We start from the raw sequence: 19,276 nt of genomic DNA, 5'->3' as shown, positions 1-19,276 counted from the left end.
AACACCAGCCTCTTCAAAATTACGGCTACATCTCGCAGAGGATTGGCGGATAACACGAAGACTAGATCCAGGGTTTCCTGTCGATTAGCTTTAATAGCCTAACATATACAGATGATTTATTTAAAAATGTGGATAACATTAATGATTTAGACTAAGTCTTAAATAAATCCCTTACACAATATATTGTATTCACATATGTATACATTTATAACTGCAAAGCCTAAGTATCGGAAGTTATTCTATGTGCAATAAACAGCGATTTTAAACAAAAAAACGGAACAACCTACCTGAAACTCACGAAGAATAACCGAACTTGATGTTTCTGTAATCAAACTACTAAGAATTTCTAATTTTAACAATTTCACTTGAAGTGAATCAGTTGAAAAAATGAAGAATGATCGTAGATATGGTTCAAATAAATGACGATGTTGAATTGTTACTAAACTTGCTATATTACTTAAAACAATATATTGAACTTCGCTAGATGGTAAAAAAGAATATACGTAGAAAAGAAAGATATCACAAAACTGATTAGAAAGAAAGAAAAAAGTAATCGTGAGTAGAATCAAACATAAGGAACTACTACAACCGTCATCAAAAAGTATAGATATTTACAAACAGTTATCTACGCATGATACTCCAGATTCGTTGGTCAGACATCAGCAAAAAACTACTGTGACACGAAACAAAACAGATCCCAGATGAAGAGGAAATTAGGAAAAGATGTTGAAGGTGGATGGGACACATTGTGGAAATCATCAAACTGTATGTTATATCCCGTGGAGATTTATGAATGGTAACTTTTGAGGACTATTTATGGACCAATATGATATGTATATTTCCTATTGTATAATTATTAAGTAACTAAACTATTCGTATTCGTGTTCCTCTTATCATAAGCTTTATTTTGACCCATAAACTACTACTGTACGATTTACCATTCCTGAGTTATGCCCTGTCTATTAATTACTGTTCCTCCTATTCATAGCCACATTTAGCTAAATCTTGTACATATGTTATTTTTTATTTTATGGTACGATGTGGTCAGTCTGTTTGGTATATAAACCCAGTATGCTTGTGAATAATGATTCATATTGCAGAAAATGTTATTGGTGTTCTGGACTTAACTGGCTGGGCTAGGCAGAAAGCAGGACTGATAAGTACTCAACACTGCTAATACTGTTTTTGTGTATCACAGCTCTGATCGATAATTCGCTCCTCTCTGATTGGCGGGGATCAGCGCGTTCATATATCAAACAGGGCAGGCACCCACACGTTATAACACTGCATCACAAAGCAAATCTTAGCTCGAAATCCTTGAGGCAAAAAGTGAAGTAAAAAAACACATTCAGTTGGAAATCTGAAGCAGACATCAAAAGGATGGACAGGACTTAGCGCAACATATGGAAACGAAAACCCAGAACAGAGTTGGTTGAACAATCCTGGTCATAGGCCTATGTTCCACGAGAGGTAACAGGTTAAGAAGGGGTGTTAGAACATTGCATTATGGTTGGTGTCAGTTTGTGATAGAAACCCTAACTCAGAACTCTAGCCTAACACTTAATACCTAACCATAAACATTTTACGCTATTGCTGGTGTCGATTGGTGACGAAAAATCTATGGGCCGATAATCCTAACTCACAACACTTGTTCAACTCCTAATATATAAACTTGACCATTCTCCCTTTCTAAAATGGATAATTGAAGATGTGAGGGCTGATTAATACAACCAAACTTATGCTTCCATTATAATTTAATTGCTTTGTATTGATAATTGTTTTATAAATAGGTGGCGTTTTGAGACTACCTGATCAGTCTCCCAGGGTTGTCAGTATATTATACTTTTACCTCTTAATACCACTGGGTAGGTTCGAAATGGTCTATACTTACGATTTTCGCCAAATTACAAAACAGTATGAAGAACACCCAATGATATTAAGTGCTGTTTGTTGCATTTTTGACTTGGTAGTACTCTACCTCGCAATTACAGCTTTTCACTAGGAACCTCGATAACTATTCTTAAAAACTAGTCAAAATAGTGAGAAACACAATTATCATTAAAAACAAACCATTGCATTCTACAATAACAAAATAATATCAAAATTTTTTACCGATTACGATGTAGTGTTCTAATTAGAGCACGAACTACAGCTGGATAATCATCTTTAGCATTTAAGTAGAATAACAATTGACTAGATGCCATAACAACCTGAAATGGAAGAGATGAAATAGAGAGGAAACAAAACTATCATCGTTGTTATGCTCACTCATAGGAGAGACAATAATCATGATATAAGAGTCGAATAAGTCTATATACCGAAGACATTGAAGTTTGCCAAAAGCTTTTCAATTAGAGCACACTAAAATTTATAGTGACTGGTCTTTGAGTAGTGAACAATATCAATTTTGTTTAGTCCTGACTAGTGTTGATCAAATTCTATCGATAAAGTTGTAATGTAGACACCAGTCTAAGTGACTCGAGACTGAAAGTACAATGTTGGAATGATAGGCGTTTAAGGATGGTTAGCAGAGAACCATGAACCTAGGTTACGTGATAGGTTCCAACTCCTCAACAAGACATATCTACAATCTCCTGAGATCTGAAGCTCCTTGGTGCATTTGAAAAGATCTGACCAACAGTCGAAAGCTTGGTGGAATGGTGTCGCGTCTTGGCCTAGCCACCCTTAGCTTTTTCCAACTATATCCCATCCTATCCAGTATGTTATGCAGGAATAGACAGTGGTTTGTGATGTGTAAAACGTTCACCAGTCACTTCAGTTGGTAACAAACTATCGAGCTACCACTTGTCATTTTATTAAGTCATCCAAACAATTGACAATTCGTTCATAAAATCCCACTCCATAACAAGAGTCTCATGTCAGAGTCGAAAAGATTATGTGTACTCAACGGTTGAATAGTCATACAGGAATTTGTAAAAAATAATATGAATTATCATTAAAATTTCTTAAATAATAGCACACTTGATACAACTCTGAGAGAAGACAATATAAGTGATAATTATCATGTGCTCACTAGTGACTAGCTTCGAGAGGAAATTTCCGAAATCCTAGTGAGAAACCGTGACTAGTGGAATTCAACTGTGTCGAGTGTGATGCAGGTACCCACCGAAGACAATAGAAGATTGTCTCAATATCGTGAACTGAATGGAGTTAGACTTGTAGACTATAGGATCCCGGATCAATGGTCTAGAGGTTAAGCGTTTGCGCGCAAGACTGATGCTCATAGGTTCGATTTCCGCTTGCGGAATCGTGGATGCGCGATGCTACAGATCCACATACTAGGACGAGACGGAGGCCTAGTGATTTCGGGTTCTCAATACTTGTCTAACTTAGATCGCTTAGTGATTCTAACCAAAATGAAAAAGTACTTAAAACTTTCTGTAATCGGGAAAAAATAATGCAAAAACGTTACATACAGCTGAATTATGACTGTGCAATAAATATCGTGAAGCATTTAAAAGTGCATTTCGATCAGCATCAAGTATGGGTAAAGCATCAGACATGGAATATTGGGTTGATTTTTCAGGTGTAGTAATAATTGTATCTGATTTCGATGATGTACAATTATGACTATTGCTATTTCCTGAAATCGGAATCGACTTGGATTGACCGTTATCCGATTGATTAGATGAAAGATTTGCAGTAGTTGAAGAGTTATCGTCTTCTATCTGAGAATTTAGAAAGAAAATGATTTAAAAGTGGACAGAAATAATAGATCAGAACAAACGGTACTATTTACCTAACGAAAATAAAGAGTCTTCAAATATCCATAGCTCGAAAGGGTTGGGTTTTGTATACATATAGAACATTTCTAGAAGATGTGTTATACGACAAACTTTTTACAGCCAGGTCAGCATAATAATGGTATGAAAATTTTTTAGTGGTTTTGCGCTCTCTAAACTGAATGGTTCATTTTTTGAAGCTGATTTTGTCATTCTGGAAAACATTATCAAAACGCATACATCAGGTAGGAGTGAGCTTTCTAAATTAATATATCCTTTTTTTCAAAAATGCCCTGGTACAGCCGAGAGTAGGGAAAGTCAGCTCTCCCTCTCGAAATGCTCTCACATGACCACACGTATATAGCCTCTGACAGGGAAGTCCTACTCACTGCCTTCTCGTGGCATTACTGTTGTTTACGAAATTGAGGAGACGAAAAGAAAATGTCCGGCGCTTTAACCGGGTTGGTGGACTAACAAATAAATAATAAATAACGGGCGGCCTGCTTAAACATCTGGGCTACCCGTTTCCCGTCATCTATATATTTCAACAAGTTATCTAATATTGTTTGTTTTAATACATAATTATGGCTATTAAGCACACAACCTATTCCGGTGCGTTTCTGAAAATTGTACAACCTTTCGCTGTAAAGGTTACAAAAGGCCTAATCAGATATGTCGTGTTTGCTGGGAACATGCAGCAAAAAGAATATACATTATTCATATGTCGACTGACTGAACTGCTGACATCCAACTGGCGATCACTGAATGTTTATCATCAGGAGCAACGAAGAAATAAGAAAAGTAAACATGTTGAAATACTTTATGCTGGGAATTCGATTTTGTACCAAATAATATAATATTGAATAAAGCTAATAATAATAATAATAATGAAGTCCATCTAGGGGAGTTGGGAAACCCTGATTACAAACCAATGGTGCACATGGGCTACAGTATGAATCAATTATTGGTCACCGGCTACCATGGAACTGCATCTCCTCACGATGTTCCACTCCATTGTGGATCAGATCTTTAGGTCAAAGGCTCCGAGTGTGGTCCCCTAGGGAAACCACCTGCTTCGGTTCGGGCACCGGGGCAGTATCGCAGCCCTCACACAAATCAAATTATATTTGTGTGGCGCATATATATCTGGTGCCCCTTTGTACCAATATTTATGTGTTTAAATAATAAATAAATAACTTTTATTTCTACACTGCTAACACCCATTTGTGATTGAGCGTTTCTACAAAAATACACATCAATATCTTTCTTAATACTTTGCAAAAAAAAGCAACTTTGTCGATTCTTCATGAGTATCCACAATCTTAGATCCCAACTCGTTTAATTTCAAATGATTTCAATTAGAAACTAATGTCAGAGATTGTTGCTTCGAAATAAATGAACTAGAAAGTTGTAAAAAGATGGATAGTTTAATAAAACGTCACATATATAACATAACTTACTGTGATCAATGACTTTTCAGGATTTGGAAACTGTGTCCTAGCATAACGTGTAAGCATTGACAATATGACGACTTGACCCCATTCATCCACATCCATTACTAGATTACACAGTTTACGATAGTTCCTAAATAAAAGACAAGTCATATTATTTTACATAAAGTACCTTTACTACGTGTGGATTTTCTTCACATGTTCAATGGATGGAAGGATAGTGTAGGTGCTATATAAGTCGACAAAGCGGATAGATAAACACAAAAAATAGAAACGTAGATTCACTATATCCTATGTGTAATTCTCTGATCCCAAATCTCTGACATATCCAGGAAGACAAATATTAGCACCATATATATATATATATATATATATATATATATATATATATTTAGCTGATACTGACGGCATGTACAATGTTAAGAACTAGCTGCTAAGAATTCAACTCATATAGAAGGAAATTCGAGTTCTCGTGCAAATTAGAGGTTTCAACATAACGATTTAAAAAGCTTTCTTAGTTAAGTTTACTCGAAGCATTTATCAACTTCGTGTTTACATCAATACAATTGAGCGGTCAGCCAATCCACTCGAGCATACTAAGTTATCTGAACGTGGAACAATGAAAGTGTATTTATTTTTCTCTCTTCTTATATAGAAGAAACACTTTCGTACTTAAACAAGCTCACAAATGAAGCAAGCGTTTACCTTATAAATATTATAGAAACTATTAAAATATACAGTCAAAAATAACAATTACTGTGAGTCATTATTATTAGTGTACAGGGTTTGTGAAGGTTGTTGAATTTTATAGTTTACATCAGGAACTGATATTGGTTAGACAATCATTAAAAACCAAAAAGCACTGGATAGCTGTTTAGTTCTATCTAGTAGGGGGCTCTGTTGTGACTAGTTTTCAGAGGTAACTCCAGATTTCTGATGAGAAATCATGAGCAGTGGAGCTCAACCATATCGGAAGTAAGTCTGTTAACCATCAATCGGATAAGAAGGTATTTGTACAATATTACAAACTGACTGACGTTAAACAAACATAGGTCATTGGTTGCTGATGGAGTGGCTCCAAAGATCAAGTGTTCACAGAGAGACCTGGAGGTCTTGAGTTCGATCCCCAAAGGGATCATTAGTGAGCACTGCTGAGGAGTCCAACACTACGGAAAAACAGCTATTCAATGCTTCATGGTCTACAGTGGTTGTCTAGCTAAAGTAAGTTCATGAATTATACTGACAGAAGTTAATTTCTGACAAAAAAGCCAACAGAATCTTTAAAGGTGAGACGAATTTTGATGGCTTTTAAGATGACTTCCCTTTCTACTAAAAATTTAGTGAATACACATTAATACAAGATGTTTTCTGCCTTTAAATTTAAAATATTGTTTCAGCATTAGTCTATGTTATTCCCTATGAAAATAAGTAGTCTATTATATCGGTCAACAAGTTAATTATCTTTGAAGTGTCATCATTAGTGCGACAAGTCAGAGCTCGACACGGAGAGAAGAAACGTCATTTAAGTCTTTACAACTAGTTCCAGTACCACAAATTTATTAAAGACAGGAATGTAAACCGTTGGACAGTGAGTAAACGGCTTGGTGGTCAAGCCCTTGCCTCGGAACCCTCAAGGTCGTGGATTTGATCCGCGGTTGGGTAATGGATCAGTCCTGTTGAGGAGTCTCATACTTGAATAGAACAGCTGTCCAGTGCATTTTGGTTTTAAATAGTTGCTTAGCGAAAATTAGTTCGTGGTGTAAACCGAGGAATTCTAACTCCCAAATCTGACGATTGAAATGTAAAAATAAAGTATAAAAAAATCCCAAGTTAATTTACTTGTGTATCAAATCCAAACGCTCAGGACAAACTTCTTCAAATGCACGTACAGCACTACCAACGACCACGGTAGTTTTATCACTTAATAGACGATCAATTATTTCAATCAATGTATTCTTCTCAGTTGGATCCAAACTAGTAAACACAAAATAATTAACTAATGATAAATGAAAATTTAATAGAGTTTCTGGATTGATAATTCATTGGTTAATTAACTGCAAGTATGATAATAGTTACAATTTGATAGATAATAATATTTTCATATTGAAAGAAGGAACCTTGATTATAGTAGGATCCAATTTAACCACCTTTATGTCACCCAATAAGTGTGCTTTACCACGTAAATTAGTTGAAGGTATGCAAGTTCCTTAAAGAAAGAAGCTACTTAATTAGCTGTTATTTCATGATGAGCGATATTTTGCAGTGTACAAGCGGGTTTCAAGAAAGCCAGGAGCGGCCAAATCAATACATGGAATCAGTCAAAAAAGCCAGTGACTCTCGGTATGAGGTATATTGGTAGATCCAGATTACCTGGTTAGAGCACGCGCGACAACCGTGGTCAGCTGTTTGAAAGTAAGTGATGTGGCTTGAAACCGTTCCTAATGGCGCAGATGAATTTAATCCTTATCCTCTTCTATATCATGAATTCCAAGATTCTGTCAAACATAAATTTATACTGTATTTTTGGAGCATATTCTCAATGTTTAATGTTTTATTATTATCATTGCTACGAAATTATTCATCTTGTTATCTTCATCTTGCCGTGCTGACGGATATTGGACCAACGCACATCTGTGACATGTCTGATACAAAAAAGACCATATTTATACTTGCTTCAACAAGTTAAGATGTTGAAAATCTTTTGTTGAATATTCCCAAACTATCGAAACTCAATATAAGTCAATACATAACGATTTAAATCATCGAATGATCTGTACATCGTGTAGATTAAATGTTATGTCTAGAAAAAGAAAATGGTAAGACGTTCTTCACTTTGGATGGATGCTTGATATTTCGCACACTACAAATCAATGATGAATCCGCTACATGTGGTCCAAACTAATATAATCAACCTTGAACTAATAAACCACCACAGTTAAACAAACATAAGACTTAATAAGCAGAGATGGATAGTGGCTAGCAGTAGAATCCAGGATGCGCGTTTCGTCCTATTTGGGACTTGTCAGCTGGATGTACCTGCATCTGAGTTGATGTTCACTCTGGGACTCGAGCCCAGTACCCTCGCTTCAAACGCCATCACGTTATCCACTCGGCCACTGAGTCCTGATAGCCACTTGCTTGTGCTTACCATGCTTGTGAGTTAAGGCTATATCGAGGCAATACGCACAGTATGCACATATGCCAATTAGAGACTGACCAGTTGCAGTCCTAACACATCGATGGGAAGATTCAAACAAACAATACTGAATGAATAAGACTTAATGAAACTATTATTCAGTTATTTAACCACTATACTTTCAACCAATGTGTTGCAGATTTGAATATGTTCCTCCCTCTATTATGGTTTCAAAAACTTCCCACTGAAGTAAGTATAGTCCAAAATCTACACCATAAATCTCTACAAATACAACTGCTTAGATATATGTAAGCTTCACATATCTTTAGAGAAATACCATTGAAAAAAACAATGGCCGCTGGCTTCTAATAATGTTAAGTAATTACTTTATAGGCAATCAGTCAAAAAGTGAATATTTATCAACACTGATTACCAACTAAATGTATTGTGTCCACAAGAATTGCCAATTTATCAGTAACTGAAGTCTACCACACAAAAAAAACAACACTGACACAAGCAGAAGGAATCAACAGAGTGATGATTTAAGATACTGTAAAACATAAAAGCGTTACACAAAATTTTAAAATGTAACTTTCACTTTTTTGAATTACTAACCTATAAACTTTTAAAATGGCATGAGCTGCAGTTTTACGTACATACGGAGAAAGATCTTTCGAAGCTTCTTGAATTGCTAAAGTGACAATAGGTAATATAAGTGGAATGCGAATCGATGATAAAACACGTAAAGATGAAGCTCGAACTAATTGGTTAGGATCCTGGGATTTTAAAAACAACAAAAAAAGAATGTTGAGAGATTAAACAATTTAGTGGAGTTGTATTAAATGAGATGATGTAGATGACATTAAGTTGAGACTGAAGATAAAAAGTCCTAAGATGACTGATCAGTGAAGAAAATAATACTAATCAACCCATTTATCATCTACTGATTGGGACTGCAAAAAAAACTGGAAATTTTTTTCATTTAATTTAGTAGAGTATCGAAAACTAGTAAGTGGATAAGACAAGTGAAATACCAAGAGCTATGCTGTATTTAACCTTGATCTCAATAGACATTTTCTAATGTTGGTTACTTTATCTATTCGTTCACTAACGTTTCCGTGTATGCATTATCCCATCTAATGATCTTTTCAATTGATTGTTATTTCGTTTGATGATGATTGACATAAGCTGATGAAAAAACTGAAAACTACAGGGTATTAGTTAGCTACATTGACGTTTCACAGTTTCTGAAACTTTAACACTAAGCATTCGTGACTTTCAGACGCCACGGTGAGCACAATAACACCCAGTGAACTGTACAAGAATTTAATGACCTACACTTTTAACTGTAAACATCATTTACTACAAACGGTGACTGACCGACTAAATCCTAACATAAGTGACTCCACATATTATAAGTTCACACTAGAACTTCAGGAAAGAATATATCTCGAAGATAACTGCTAGTAAACAGACAACTCTCTTATTTGATCATTTGCGTGTATACCCTTTCAAATAATGATAAACTTGTTCAGAATTTAACGACTTTAATAGTATGTTAATCAATCTATAAACATGTAAAATTTGGGGTCTAATAAGCAAACATATTTAAAGTTACTGTACAGAATAACAAACAAATTTTTTAACACCTCATTAAATAAATACAAGTTTATATACTCAACTTTCAGTCACACTATTATGTGTGTGAAAGAGGGCTAATGGTACTATTCATCTCTTCAAATCCACGTAGGTGAGACGAAGTTCGAGCATTTTATTTATTTATTTAAACACATGAATATTGGTACAAAGGGGCACCAGATACATACGCGCCACACAAATCTCATTCGATTTGTGTGAGGGCACTGATACTGCCCACGTGCCCAAAACCAAGCAGATGGTTTTCTTAGGGGGTCACACCCAGAGCCTTTGACCTAAAAGGTCTGATCCACAAGGCAGTGGAGCATCGTGAGGAGATGCAGTCCCATGGTAGCCGGTGACCAACAATAGGTTCATACGCCATTTGTTCTCTCAGGATACTGGAGTCCATGTGTACCATTGGTTTGTAATCAGGGTTTTCCAATTCCCCCAGGTGAACTTTCCGTGTCCACCAACCCGGTTAAAGCACCGGACATTCACTTTTCGTCCTCTCAATTTCGTAAACAACACCCCCACCACGAGAAGGCAGTGAGTAGGACTTCCATGGCAGAGGCTGTATACGCGTGGCCTTGTAAGGGCGTTTCGAGAGGGAGAGCGGACTCTCCCCATTTTCGGCCATATCAGGGCATTTGGGGGCCGTTCGAGCATTAGGTCAACTGGTTAGAACCTAAGTGCTCTAACCACTAAACCACAACTCCAAAACACCCATTAATGAAGAATATTTTTCCACTAGTTAAATCAAATTATTTGATCTATAAAATTAGACGATGTTATTTGCAAATTTAAACAAATAGATGAAAAACACTTTTTTTCCATAACCCTGAAGACAACAATATTACTTGCAATTGTATGGAGTCCTTCGATCTGAATATTTTAATCATAAAACACTCAAGTTAGGTAAACATTTTGCCACCACTTTGTCTAGTTAAAACCAGTAAGCATTATAAAAAACAATGTTCAACTCCCTATCCTTATCCCCATTGAGGTGTCCTCGACTTGATACGAAACATGCTCTTAAAGCTTAATGATTCATTACGTCACAATCCAATGAACAGTTATTTTCAACTTTAGCCACCAAATGCCCTGGTATGGCTGAGAGTGGGGAGAGTACGCTCTCCCTCTCAAAACGCTCTCACATGGCCACACGTATATAGCCTCTGTCAGGGAAGCCCTACTCACTGCCTTCTCGTGGTGGGGGTGTTGTTTACGAAATTAAGAGGACGAAAAGCGAATGTTTGGTGCTTTAACCGGGTTGGTGGACACGGAAAGTTCACCTGGGGGAATTGGAAAACCCTGATTACAAACCAATGGTACACATGGACTCCAGGATCCTGAGAGAACAAATGGCGTATGAATCAATCGTTGGTCACCGGCTACCATGGAACTGCATCTCCTCACGATGCTCCACTCCATTGTGGATCAAGTCTTTAGCTCAAAGGCTCCGAGTGTGGCCCCCTAAGAAAACCACCTGCTTCAGTTTGGGCACGTGGGCAGTATCACAGCCCTCACACAAATCAAATGAGATTTGTGTGGCGCATATATATCTGGTGCCCCTTTGTACCAATATTTATGTGTTTAAATAAATAAATAATTAAAGGATGTAAAGTGACAATCAACAATGGACATTCATCAACACGTCCAATTTTTCTGGACTTACAGGTAACACTTTTTCAATGGAACTCTATGAAACTTTGTGTCGAAGCAAATCACTAACTGTCGTTATATTTTCCGTAAGTTAAAAAAACTATGTATAAATTAATCAATCCCTACACATCATTTAAGAGAATGACAACCAAGAACTCTATGACGTTCTGCAACTCAGTAGTAAGCAAGTTTATTGAAATGCAAACTGAAATATATTTTGAGAATCAATGGATTCGGAACTGGTTTTTGTCATATACCCATATGAAATTGGAGAACCATTCAGAAAGAACAAAAAGAGAGCACTAAATAGTCATTTCATTTTAGTTGGAAAATTCTCCACTAGACAGTGTGTATCAATGAACATGCCATGTTTTGAATGGAGGACCTTGAGGTTTAGCAGTGGATATTTATAATTACTTAAACCATTGAGTTGGAATTCGATGGCCTACAATTACTAATACATTTAATCGGTGATCAGTCATGATCACTGAAAATAACTAACTCATTCCAGACGCTAAATTCGTAATGGAAATTATCCATAACTGACCCACTTAACTGAATTGTTACGATCTATTATTTGTTAAGTGATTCGAAAATATTAAAGCATTTGATATAGACATCCAACTGTTTATCAACACTACCCTTTTCCTCCACCTCGACTATTAAGATATCAAGTTTAACTGAAGCCTGTGAAGAATATATATTTCATGAGGAAATATCATTCTTTATATAAAATTTGTTCTTTTGTTCACTAATTATTAGATTACATTCAAATAATTATAACATACTTTATGCCGAATAAATATCCAAACGTAAGAGAAAACATGGGAGAAATTAACAGAATACAATGGAGAATAATACAAACTAATGTCGACAAATCATTCCCATTTAAACATTAAAAAAACACGACGTTCAGCGAAGAGACCGCTTTTCAATGAATTTGTTATCAAGTTGTACAATCATCTGTCTACTCTCCCCCTCTTCTTTCTTCTGGTGATTGACTAGATTATGAAGACTTCGACATCTGAGGGGAAGCACGGAATACAATAGACATCTCAGAATCATTTAGATGATTTGGACTTCGCAGATGACTTAGCCCTACTATCTCATACACACGAGCAAATACAGACGAAGACAATAAATGTAACAGCAGCCTCTGTATCAATAGGCCTCAACATACACAAAGGAAGTAGCAAGATTCTCAAATACAACACGAAGAACGCCGAGCCAATCACACTTGATGGAAACACTCTGGAACAGGTGGAAACATTCACGTACCTGGGAAGCATCATTGATAAACAAGGTGAATCGGATGCATATGTAAAGGCGAGGATTGGCAAAGCAAGAGCAGCATTTCTACAATTGAAGAACATATGGAACTCAAAACAACTCTCGGCTAACTTCAAGGTGAGAATCCTCAATACAAACGTCAAGACAGTCCTACTGTACGGAGCTGAAACGTGGACAACTACTACAACCATCATCAAGAAGGTACAAGTATTTATAAATAGTTGTCTTCGCAAAATACTCAACATTCACTGGCCGGATACTATCAGCAACAGCCCTCTGTGGGAGAGGACAAACCAGCTTCCAGCTGAAGAAGAAATCAGGAAAAGACGTTGGAAGTGGGTCAGACATACATTGAGGAAATCGCCAAACTGCATTACAAGGCAATCGCTAACTTGGAATCCTGAAGGGAAGCGGGAAAGAGGAAGGCCAAAGAACACATTACGTCGGGAAATAGAAGCAGATATGAAAAGGATGAATATTAACTGGAAAGAACTGGAAAGGATTGTTCAGAACGGAGTTGGATGGAAAATGCTGGTATGCGGCCTATGCTCCCCCACGAGGGGTAACAGGCGTAAGTAGTAGTAGTAGTTGTTGTTGTACAATCATATGAAATTCTGAGTATTAATTCCATGAGAACATATGAACAATGAATAGATATGATGATATAATAGAGTGGTTATATAATGCACATGTAATCTTACTCTTCATTACTTATCATAAACAATTTACTATATTACGCACTTACCTTTAATGCTCGTTGAAATGTTGATATCGACAACAAAGCAATATCTTGTTCTTGTTCGGCATAATGAGTTAAAAAAGCATAGACAAGTTTTCGGATCTAAGTATATTTTTATTGAAATGAAAAGAAAGAATGAAACAACCGATGAATATCATCATGTAAAGAACGAAGATTTGAGCAGGGAAAAATCAACCATATTATGTAAAATTATAAACTGCATTTGTGAAATAGGAAGACAATACATTGAATACAACATTTGCACATCTTCTTGGAATTATCCCTTTCAAACTCCATCGTTTTTCACTTCTGTTATTATTCTGATTACTCTTTGTTTTTCTTTCTCTTCACCTCATTTTCCTCTTCTGCTAGTAAGAATTCTACTTCTAATTCCTGATACATACTACTTATATCTGTCCATATGAATGGCGCACACCACTATAAGATATCTTGATAAATTATTATTTTTCATTAATTAACTCATTTTACCAGGTATATGGATCTGTGTATTTGGCTACAACGAGCCACATTTCACGTGCGAGAACTTATGATACTACTCAGTTAAACGAACCGAAGTAGGTGGACCGCAGTTGCCATACTTTAAACATCTCTTAACCAATGAGCTATCGTCCCCCTATTCTGGTAAAAAGGCTCCAGTATTAAATGTAATTGTATTACCAATAAAATATTGACAACTTCGGATACAAATTTCATTGAAAAAACATCAAAATTCTGTATTAATTAGCTTAAAAAATGGCAGAAAATTTCTAGAAACATGGTACTCAGATTAATAAGTAAACAACAGACATATTATTAAATGGGCTAACAGTATACATATTCTTAGTACATACACAGAGCATAAAGAACATAGTGTATATTGTATTCTTACCTCAGCATTTTTTGAGACCACATTCTTCACTACAGCTAGAAATAGATCAGAACAATCTTTACCCCTGGCAACCATCTGAAAAAAGTGTTTTATTATTATTATTATTATTATTATTATTATTATCATGTAATATGCTTACTTCGATAATCCGTTTCATTGCACCTAGTTTCACTGCATCTTTGTTGGTATCTAATAAGTTTTTTAAATCATCGAATCTATAAATGAAATAATAAATTTCAAAAAAAATCTATATACTACTGAATTAAGGTTCAATTTTAAGAAAAGCATAATTAACATGAAAGTTGTCACCATTATTATCATCAAATCATTACCAGGTACAAATTTCATGTAAATGGTTTTGAATTACCTTTTAAAGATAACGATCGGTGATATTACCCTGTTGCCCTAACCTAAGCAGGTTGGGCGAAGTTTAGTGGCCATGTGCACCGAGATAACTACATCCATCACTCCTCATTATATTGTTAATATTTATCCTAAAATATAGGTCCCAGTTATATTACGATGAAAAATATAAGAAATTTACGAACGCCGCCTTTATACGCACTGGATTTTAGAGAAATATAGATTTGTTTTATATTATTTCTAGATGGTAGAAACGGTTAGTAGGTCAGTTAGCCAGTGAAACGCGACATAGAAACTGTGACATGTGTACGTTAGTTTAAGTAGTGGCACCTTAGAGCACAGGGCGAATCCAAGAGTAGTAGAGGTAGTAACAGCATTGACGGTAATAGAGAAGACTACAGGTTTAAGAGACAATTCGAGAAGTAAACATAAATTGGCGAAATAATAATAATAAAATATTATGAGGGATTTCGAAACCTATGATCTAAGGGAAGACAGGGTGAATGCACATGCGTTATTGCGATCGATTTTGAGTCATTTCATCTGAAGTTCCTAACTATTGGTTACAACAATCAAGCGGACTCAAATCAGGTAGCCTGCACCTATTATTATAGCTCAGTTCAACAGCTAGTATCTTCATGGACTGAAGCTATGTCTTGATTCAGTTGCTCCTACACTTCTTCCAACCTAATCCTAGCAACATTCATCATCATGCGTTGACGAAGTCGATGGATGAGCATACGTAATACATGTCATAACTATCTTATTCGGTAAAGATTCGCTGCTTCACCAAACAATTTGTTAAATTTACCTAATCTAACCTCAAGATTGCTAACCCAGTGGTCTTAAAATTTATGTAAAATGCTTCAAAGACACCTGCAGTCAAATATGAAAAACCTATATATATATATATATACCCTATTTATATATAGTAAAAATCTGATTGCAATATAAAAAAGTGAATGTCAGTTAAGTTAAACAATTGCAAAGCAGTCAATAAGATAAAAACAACCATCTACAAAACATTATATTATATTTAAACAAAGAGAATATAATCAGAAGGGGTTTTTAAGGAGATTTCAGTAATTTTATAGTTAAAATCATGAGTCAATTGAAGCTAGACCACCATGGAAACCTGGGGGCACTAGACGACCGTTTCCTCCTATTGTGGGACTCCTCAGCAGTGCGCATCCATATAACTTGTCAGCAAAGATGGATAGTGGCTAGCAGTAGAATCCATGACGCGCATTTCGTCCTATTTGGGACTCGTCAACTGGATGTGCCTGAATCTCAGTTTGAACATCAACTTTGAGATGAAGGTACATCCAGCTGACGAGTCCCAAATAGGACGCAACGCGCGTCCTGGATTCCACTGCCAGCCACTATCTGTCTTTGCTTATAATGTTTATGAATTAAGGCAATAAACACTTGGGCAGTATTAGTGTCAATAAAAGATTAATCAATTGCAGTCCTAAACATCAATGCTTAGTAATTTACTTTTTTCAAGGGCGTATCCACATGTAATCTTATCCCCATTAGTATAAAGCCTAACCTACAAAGGATACTTATTAAAGAAAGTCTAATGATAATATCCACCTATCCGAACTAAAGTGAGCTACGTGATTGGGGTGCCCTGATACGAGTATCTATGGGTTACAATGATGATTATATAATCTTTCATGGTTTAATTTAAAGTAACCAGCAGATATGCCGTAGCTTACGAGAACTGTAAGACTTCGGTTCGGGTACCCAGGCAGTATTCCGGCCCTCATACAAATCAAATCATTTGTGTGGCACATATCTATTTTTTACCTCCTTGTACCAATGCTTATGTTTAAATAGATTCCCAGTGTACGCTTGAAAAATGTAAATAATACATGAACGATTTCTGGAAGTTTAAATGATCTAAATTGTAAATAAACTCTCCAAGACTTTAAGAAGCTAAGTAAAGTATTTAAACATAAGGTTAGTTTAGTTACATTCAGTTGAAGTTCCAAGAAGAATATAAGCTTCATTATTTCGTTACAAGTTGAAACTATAAACATCTTATGTCCTGTTTAAAAGAGGTAGTATGTTCAACGTGCTTTTGATGAAAAATCAATATAATATGTTTTTCATTAATTCATAATCAAGCAAATTTACTATAAGACCTTGCTATAGACCCATGAAACTGTCACTTGACGTATCACATAACAATATTCGGATATCGCCCAAGTTCTTGTACTTATTAAATTTTAGTTACTATCGTAACCATCACATCACATACCAGTATGTCACCTATTGTAAAGGGTATTGGTGGCATTTAACTATCATATTGGTCCACGCTAGTTTTTATAATCTATTCTGATCCCAATATGATTGATCCCGCCTAGCCCCATATATTCACTTAGACTTAATCAGAGTTCAAAAAGGAAATCAGGTTCGGAATAATAAATTTTAGATGAACAAGCCCAAAGGACCAAACGTATATATTGTAAGCTTGCAGTGAAGTTAAGTGGGATGAAAATTAATGGTTGGTTTAGACTTATATTTAGATTAAGCTGTCAAAGTGAAACGACACACAACCAATAACCTGGTCAAAAATCAATGGAAATAAATAATCGGCTTCAGTACAGGACAACTGAGGGCAATGAAACTAACAAAGGAGAACAATCGCAATTAAAGACCCCGGAAAAAACTGATTAAAAACTTACAGAACAACCAAGAGGTTCACTTCTACATGAAGTAAGCATTGACGATATTGTCTAGAAAGACGTAACTACTTAACCATCTAGTTTACAAAACTCTAACTCAGGGAACACTAAAAACAACCACCTGAGCTGTGAATCTTCATCATTTTAAGTAGCCAAAGGGTAATATAGCCGAATACAAAAACGAACGTAAGTTAAAAGACCAAGGATAATTGTAAGTGAAGAAATACAATATAACCAGTAAAGTTACAACTACAGTTGTGAAGACCACATCTGTTTCAATTAGTGTCGGGTCACACTGGTTTATATCAATCCGCCATGTTATTTCACAAGTATTTATTACTTTCCAAGTGTACTGAGTTGCTACAACATATATTTCCTGTCAGTGATAGAGATATAATGACCCTCATCAATGCAACAACTGTACAGTTTCCTAATTGTTTTACTTGCGAGTATAAGTATAAGTACTTGTTCCGAAATTAAGTAGGTCAATAGGAGTTATATTCCACTCTCAGAAATTTGGTATACAACAAACAAAACTACCAAGAATTCGCCTTAATAACCTCTGGTTCGTTAAAACAGGTTAACTCAAGCTGAAGTACACAAATCACTCATGTTATGTAATCTCTTTTTATTGATTAAGACGCGTAACTCCATCTTCACGTAGCTCCACCCTATGCATTTACTCATAAACATAATATAAACGTATTAAAAGCACAACAAAGGAAAGGGTAAAATTTATGGAAAAGGACAATTACTTGTGGAAATCAGCTGAAAAGACAACACTGGAACTTAAGTCATTTCCTATTTCTATATCGCCAGATCGATTGTAGGATGATCCTTGTGAAATTTCAGATGACAAAGAAGCAGACTGAAATCCTTCATCAAGCATGCTAAAAGTAGAACAGTAAATACAAGCTTTAAAATTTATGTGATGAGTGACATTTAAAAAGAAGAGGTGCTCACCTCATAGATATGAATAACTTACATGATAAAATATGAAACAAATTTAACAGTATTTGATAAACAGGCGAGACATTAAAATGGATATAAAAAGAATACCGAGACTATCCTAAAAGTAAACAGCAAATAAAGGTGACTAGAAGCTCTCTAAGCTGAGTGTGCATTTAAAAAACCCGGAACTTCTAGACAGACACGACAGCTCTCTAGCGATTTCCGGTTTCCAACGGTTGTCTCACCCCAGAATCTGTGCTGCCGTGTAGCTAATCTCAAGAAGATTCTTTTGAACTAAAATGGACTTAGGAATAAAGAAGTGGGCATGGGGTCGCTTACAACCTCAAAGCAGCAAAATGCACCAAAAGCTTTCCTAGATCAATGGGCTTTAAGTTTTGATACACCTATAATAGTTACTGTAGACATGGAGTCATAGTTTCAATCGAATCCACTTAACTGATTCCTTCACATCGTCAGTGTTCATCATATTACAACAATAGCTAATCATCCGGCAGCAAATGGCCTTGCGGAGATGTTAGACAACCAACTTAACAGCTCACTGATGTTCCTAGCGAATACCACTAGATAGAGAAAATGTCTGTTTATTATCCTTCTTAGCATCCGACTAACAGTCAAGAAAAATATAAAGTGTAAACCTGCTCAACCAGTTTATGAAACTGATTAAACACTTCTAAAACCACTTATAATCCCTAAATATGAA

The 19,276-nt window shown here is 35.8% G+C and overlaps 1 protein-coding gene across 1 annotated transcript in view; it reads right to left on the bottom strand.

Annotated features, from left to right (window-relative positions):
• Positions 1 to 18,493, bottom strand: part of Smp_210090 (adapter-related protein complex 3, beta subunit) — a gene marked incomplete at both ends in the record, with an annotated part of 46,975 nt that extends 28,482 nt beyond the window's left edge. The window contains 10 exons of the mRNA XM_018798647.1: positions 288 to 480; positions 2,113 to 2,210; positions 3,438 to 3,597; positions 5,217 to 5,327; positions 7,034 to 7,168; positions 8,946 to 9,106; positions 13,666 to 13,761; positions 14,549 to 14,623; positions 14,688 to 14,763; positions 18,360 to 18,493. Coding sequence (XP_018653568.1) covers positions 288 to 480; positions 2,113 to 2,210; positions 3,438 to 3,597; positions 5,217 to 5,327; positions 7,034 to 7,168; positions 8,946 to 9,106; positions 13,666 to 13,761; positions 14,549 to 14,623; positions 14,688 to 14,763; positions 18,360 to 18,493 — 1,239 coding nt within the window. The remainder of the gene's footprint in view (positions 1 to 287; positions 481 to 2,112; positions 2,211 to 3,437; positions 3,598 to 5,216; positions 5,328 to 7,033; positions 7,169 to 8,945; positions 9,107 to 13,665; positions 13,762 to 14,548; positions 14,624 to 14,687; positions 14,764 to 18,359) is intronic.
• Positions 18,494 to 19,276: the final 783 nt, after the last annotated feature.

Source organism: Schistosoma mansoni, chromosome 7 (genome assembly GCF_000237925.1).
Source record: "Schistosoma mansoni strain Puerto Rico chromosome 7, complete genome".
Lineage (NCBI taxonomy): Eukaryota > Metazoa > Platyhelminthes > Trematoda > Strigeidida > Schistosomatidae > Schistosoma > Schistosoma mansoni.
This window is presented reverse-complemented; position numbering and strand designations above follow the sequence as displayed.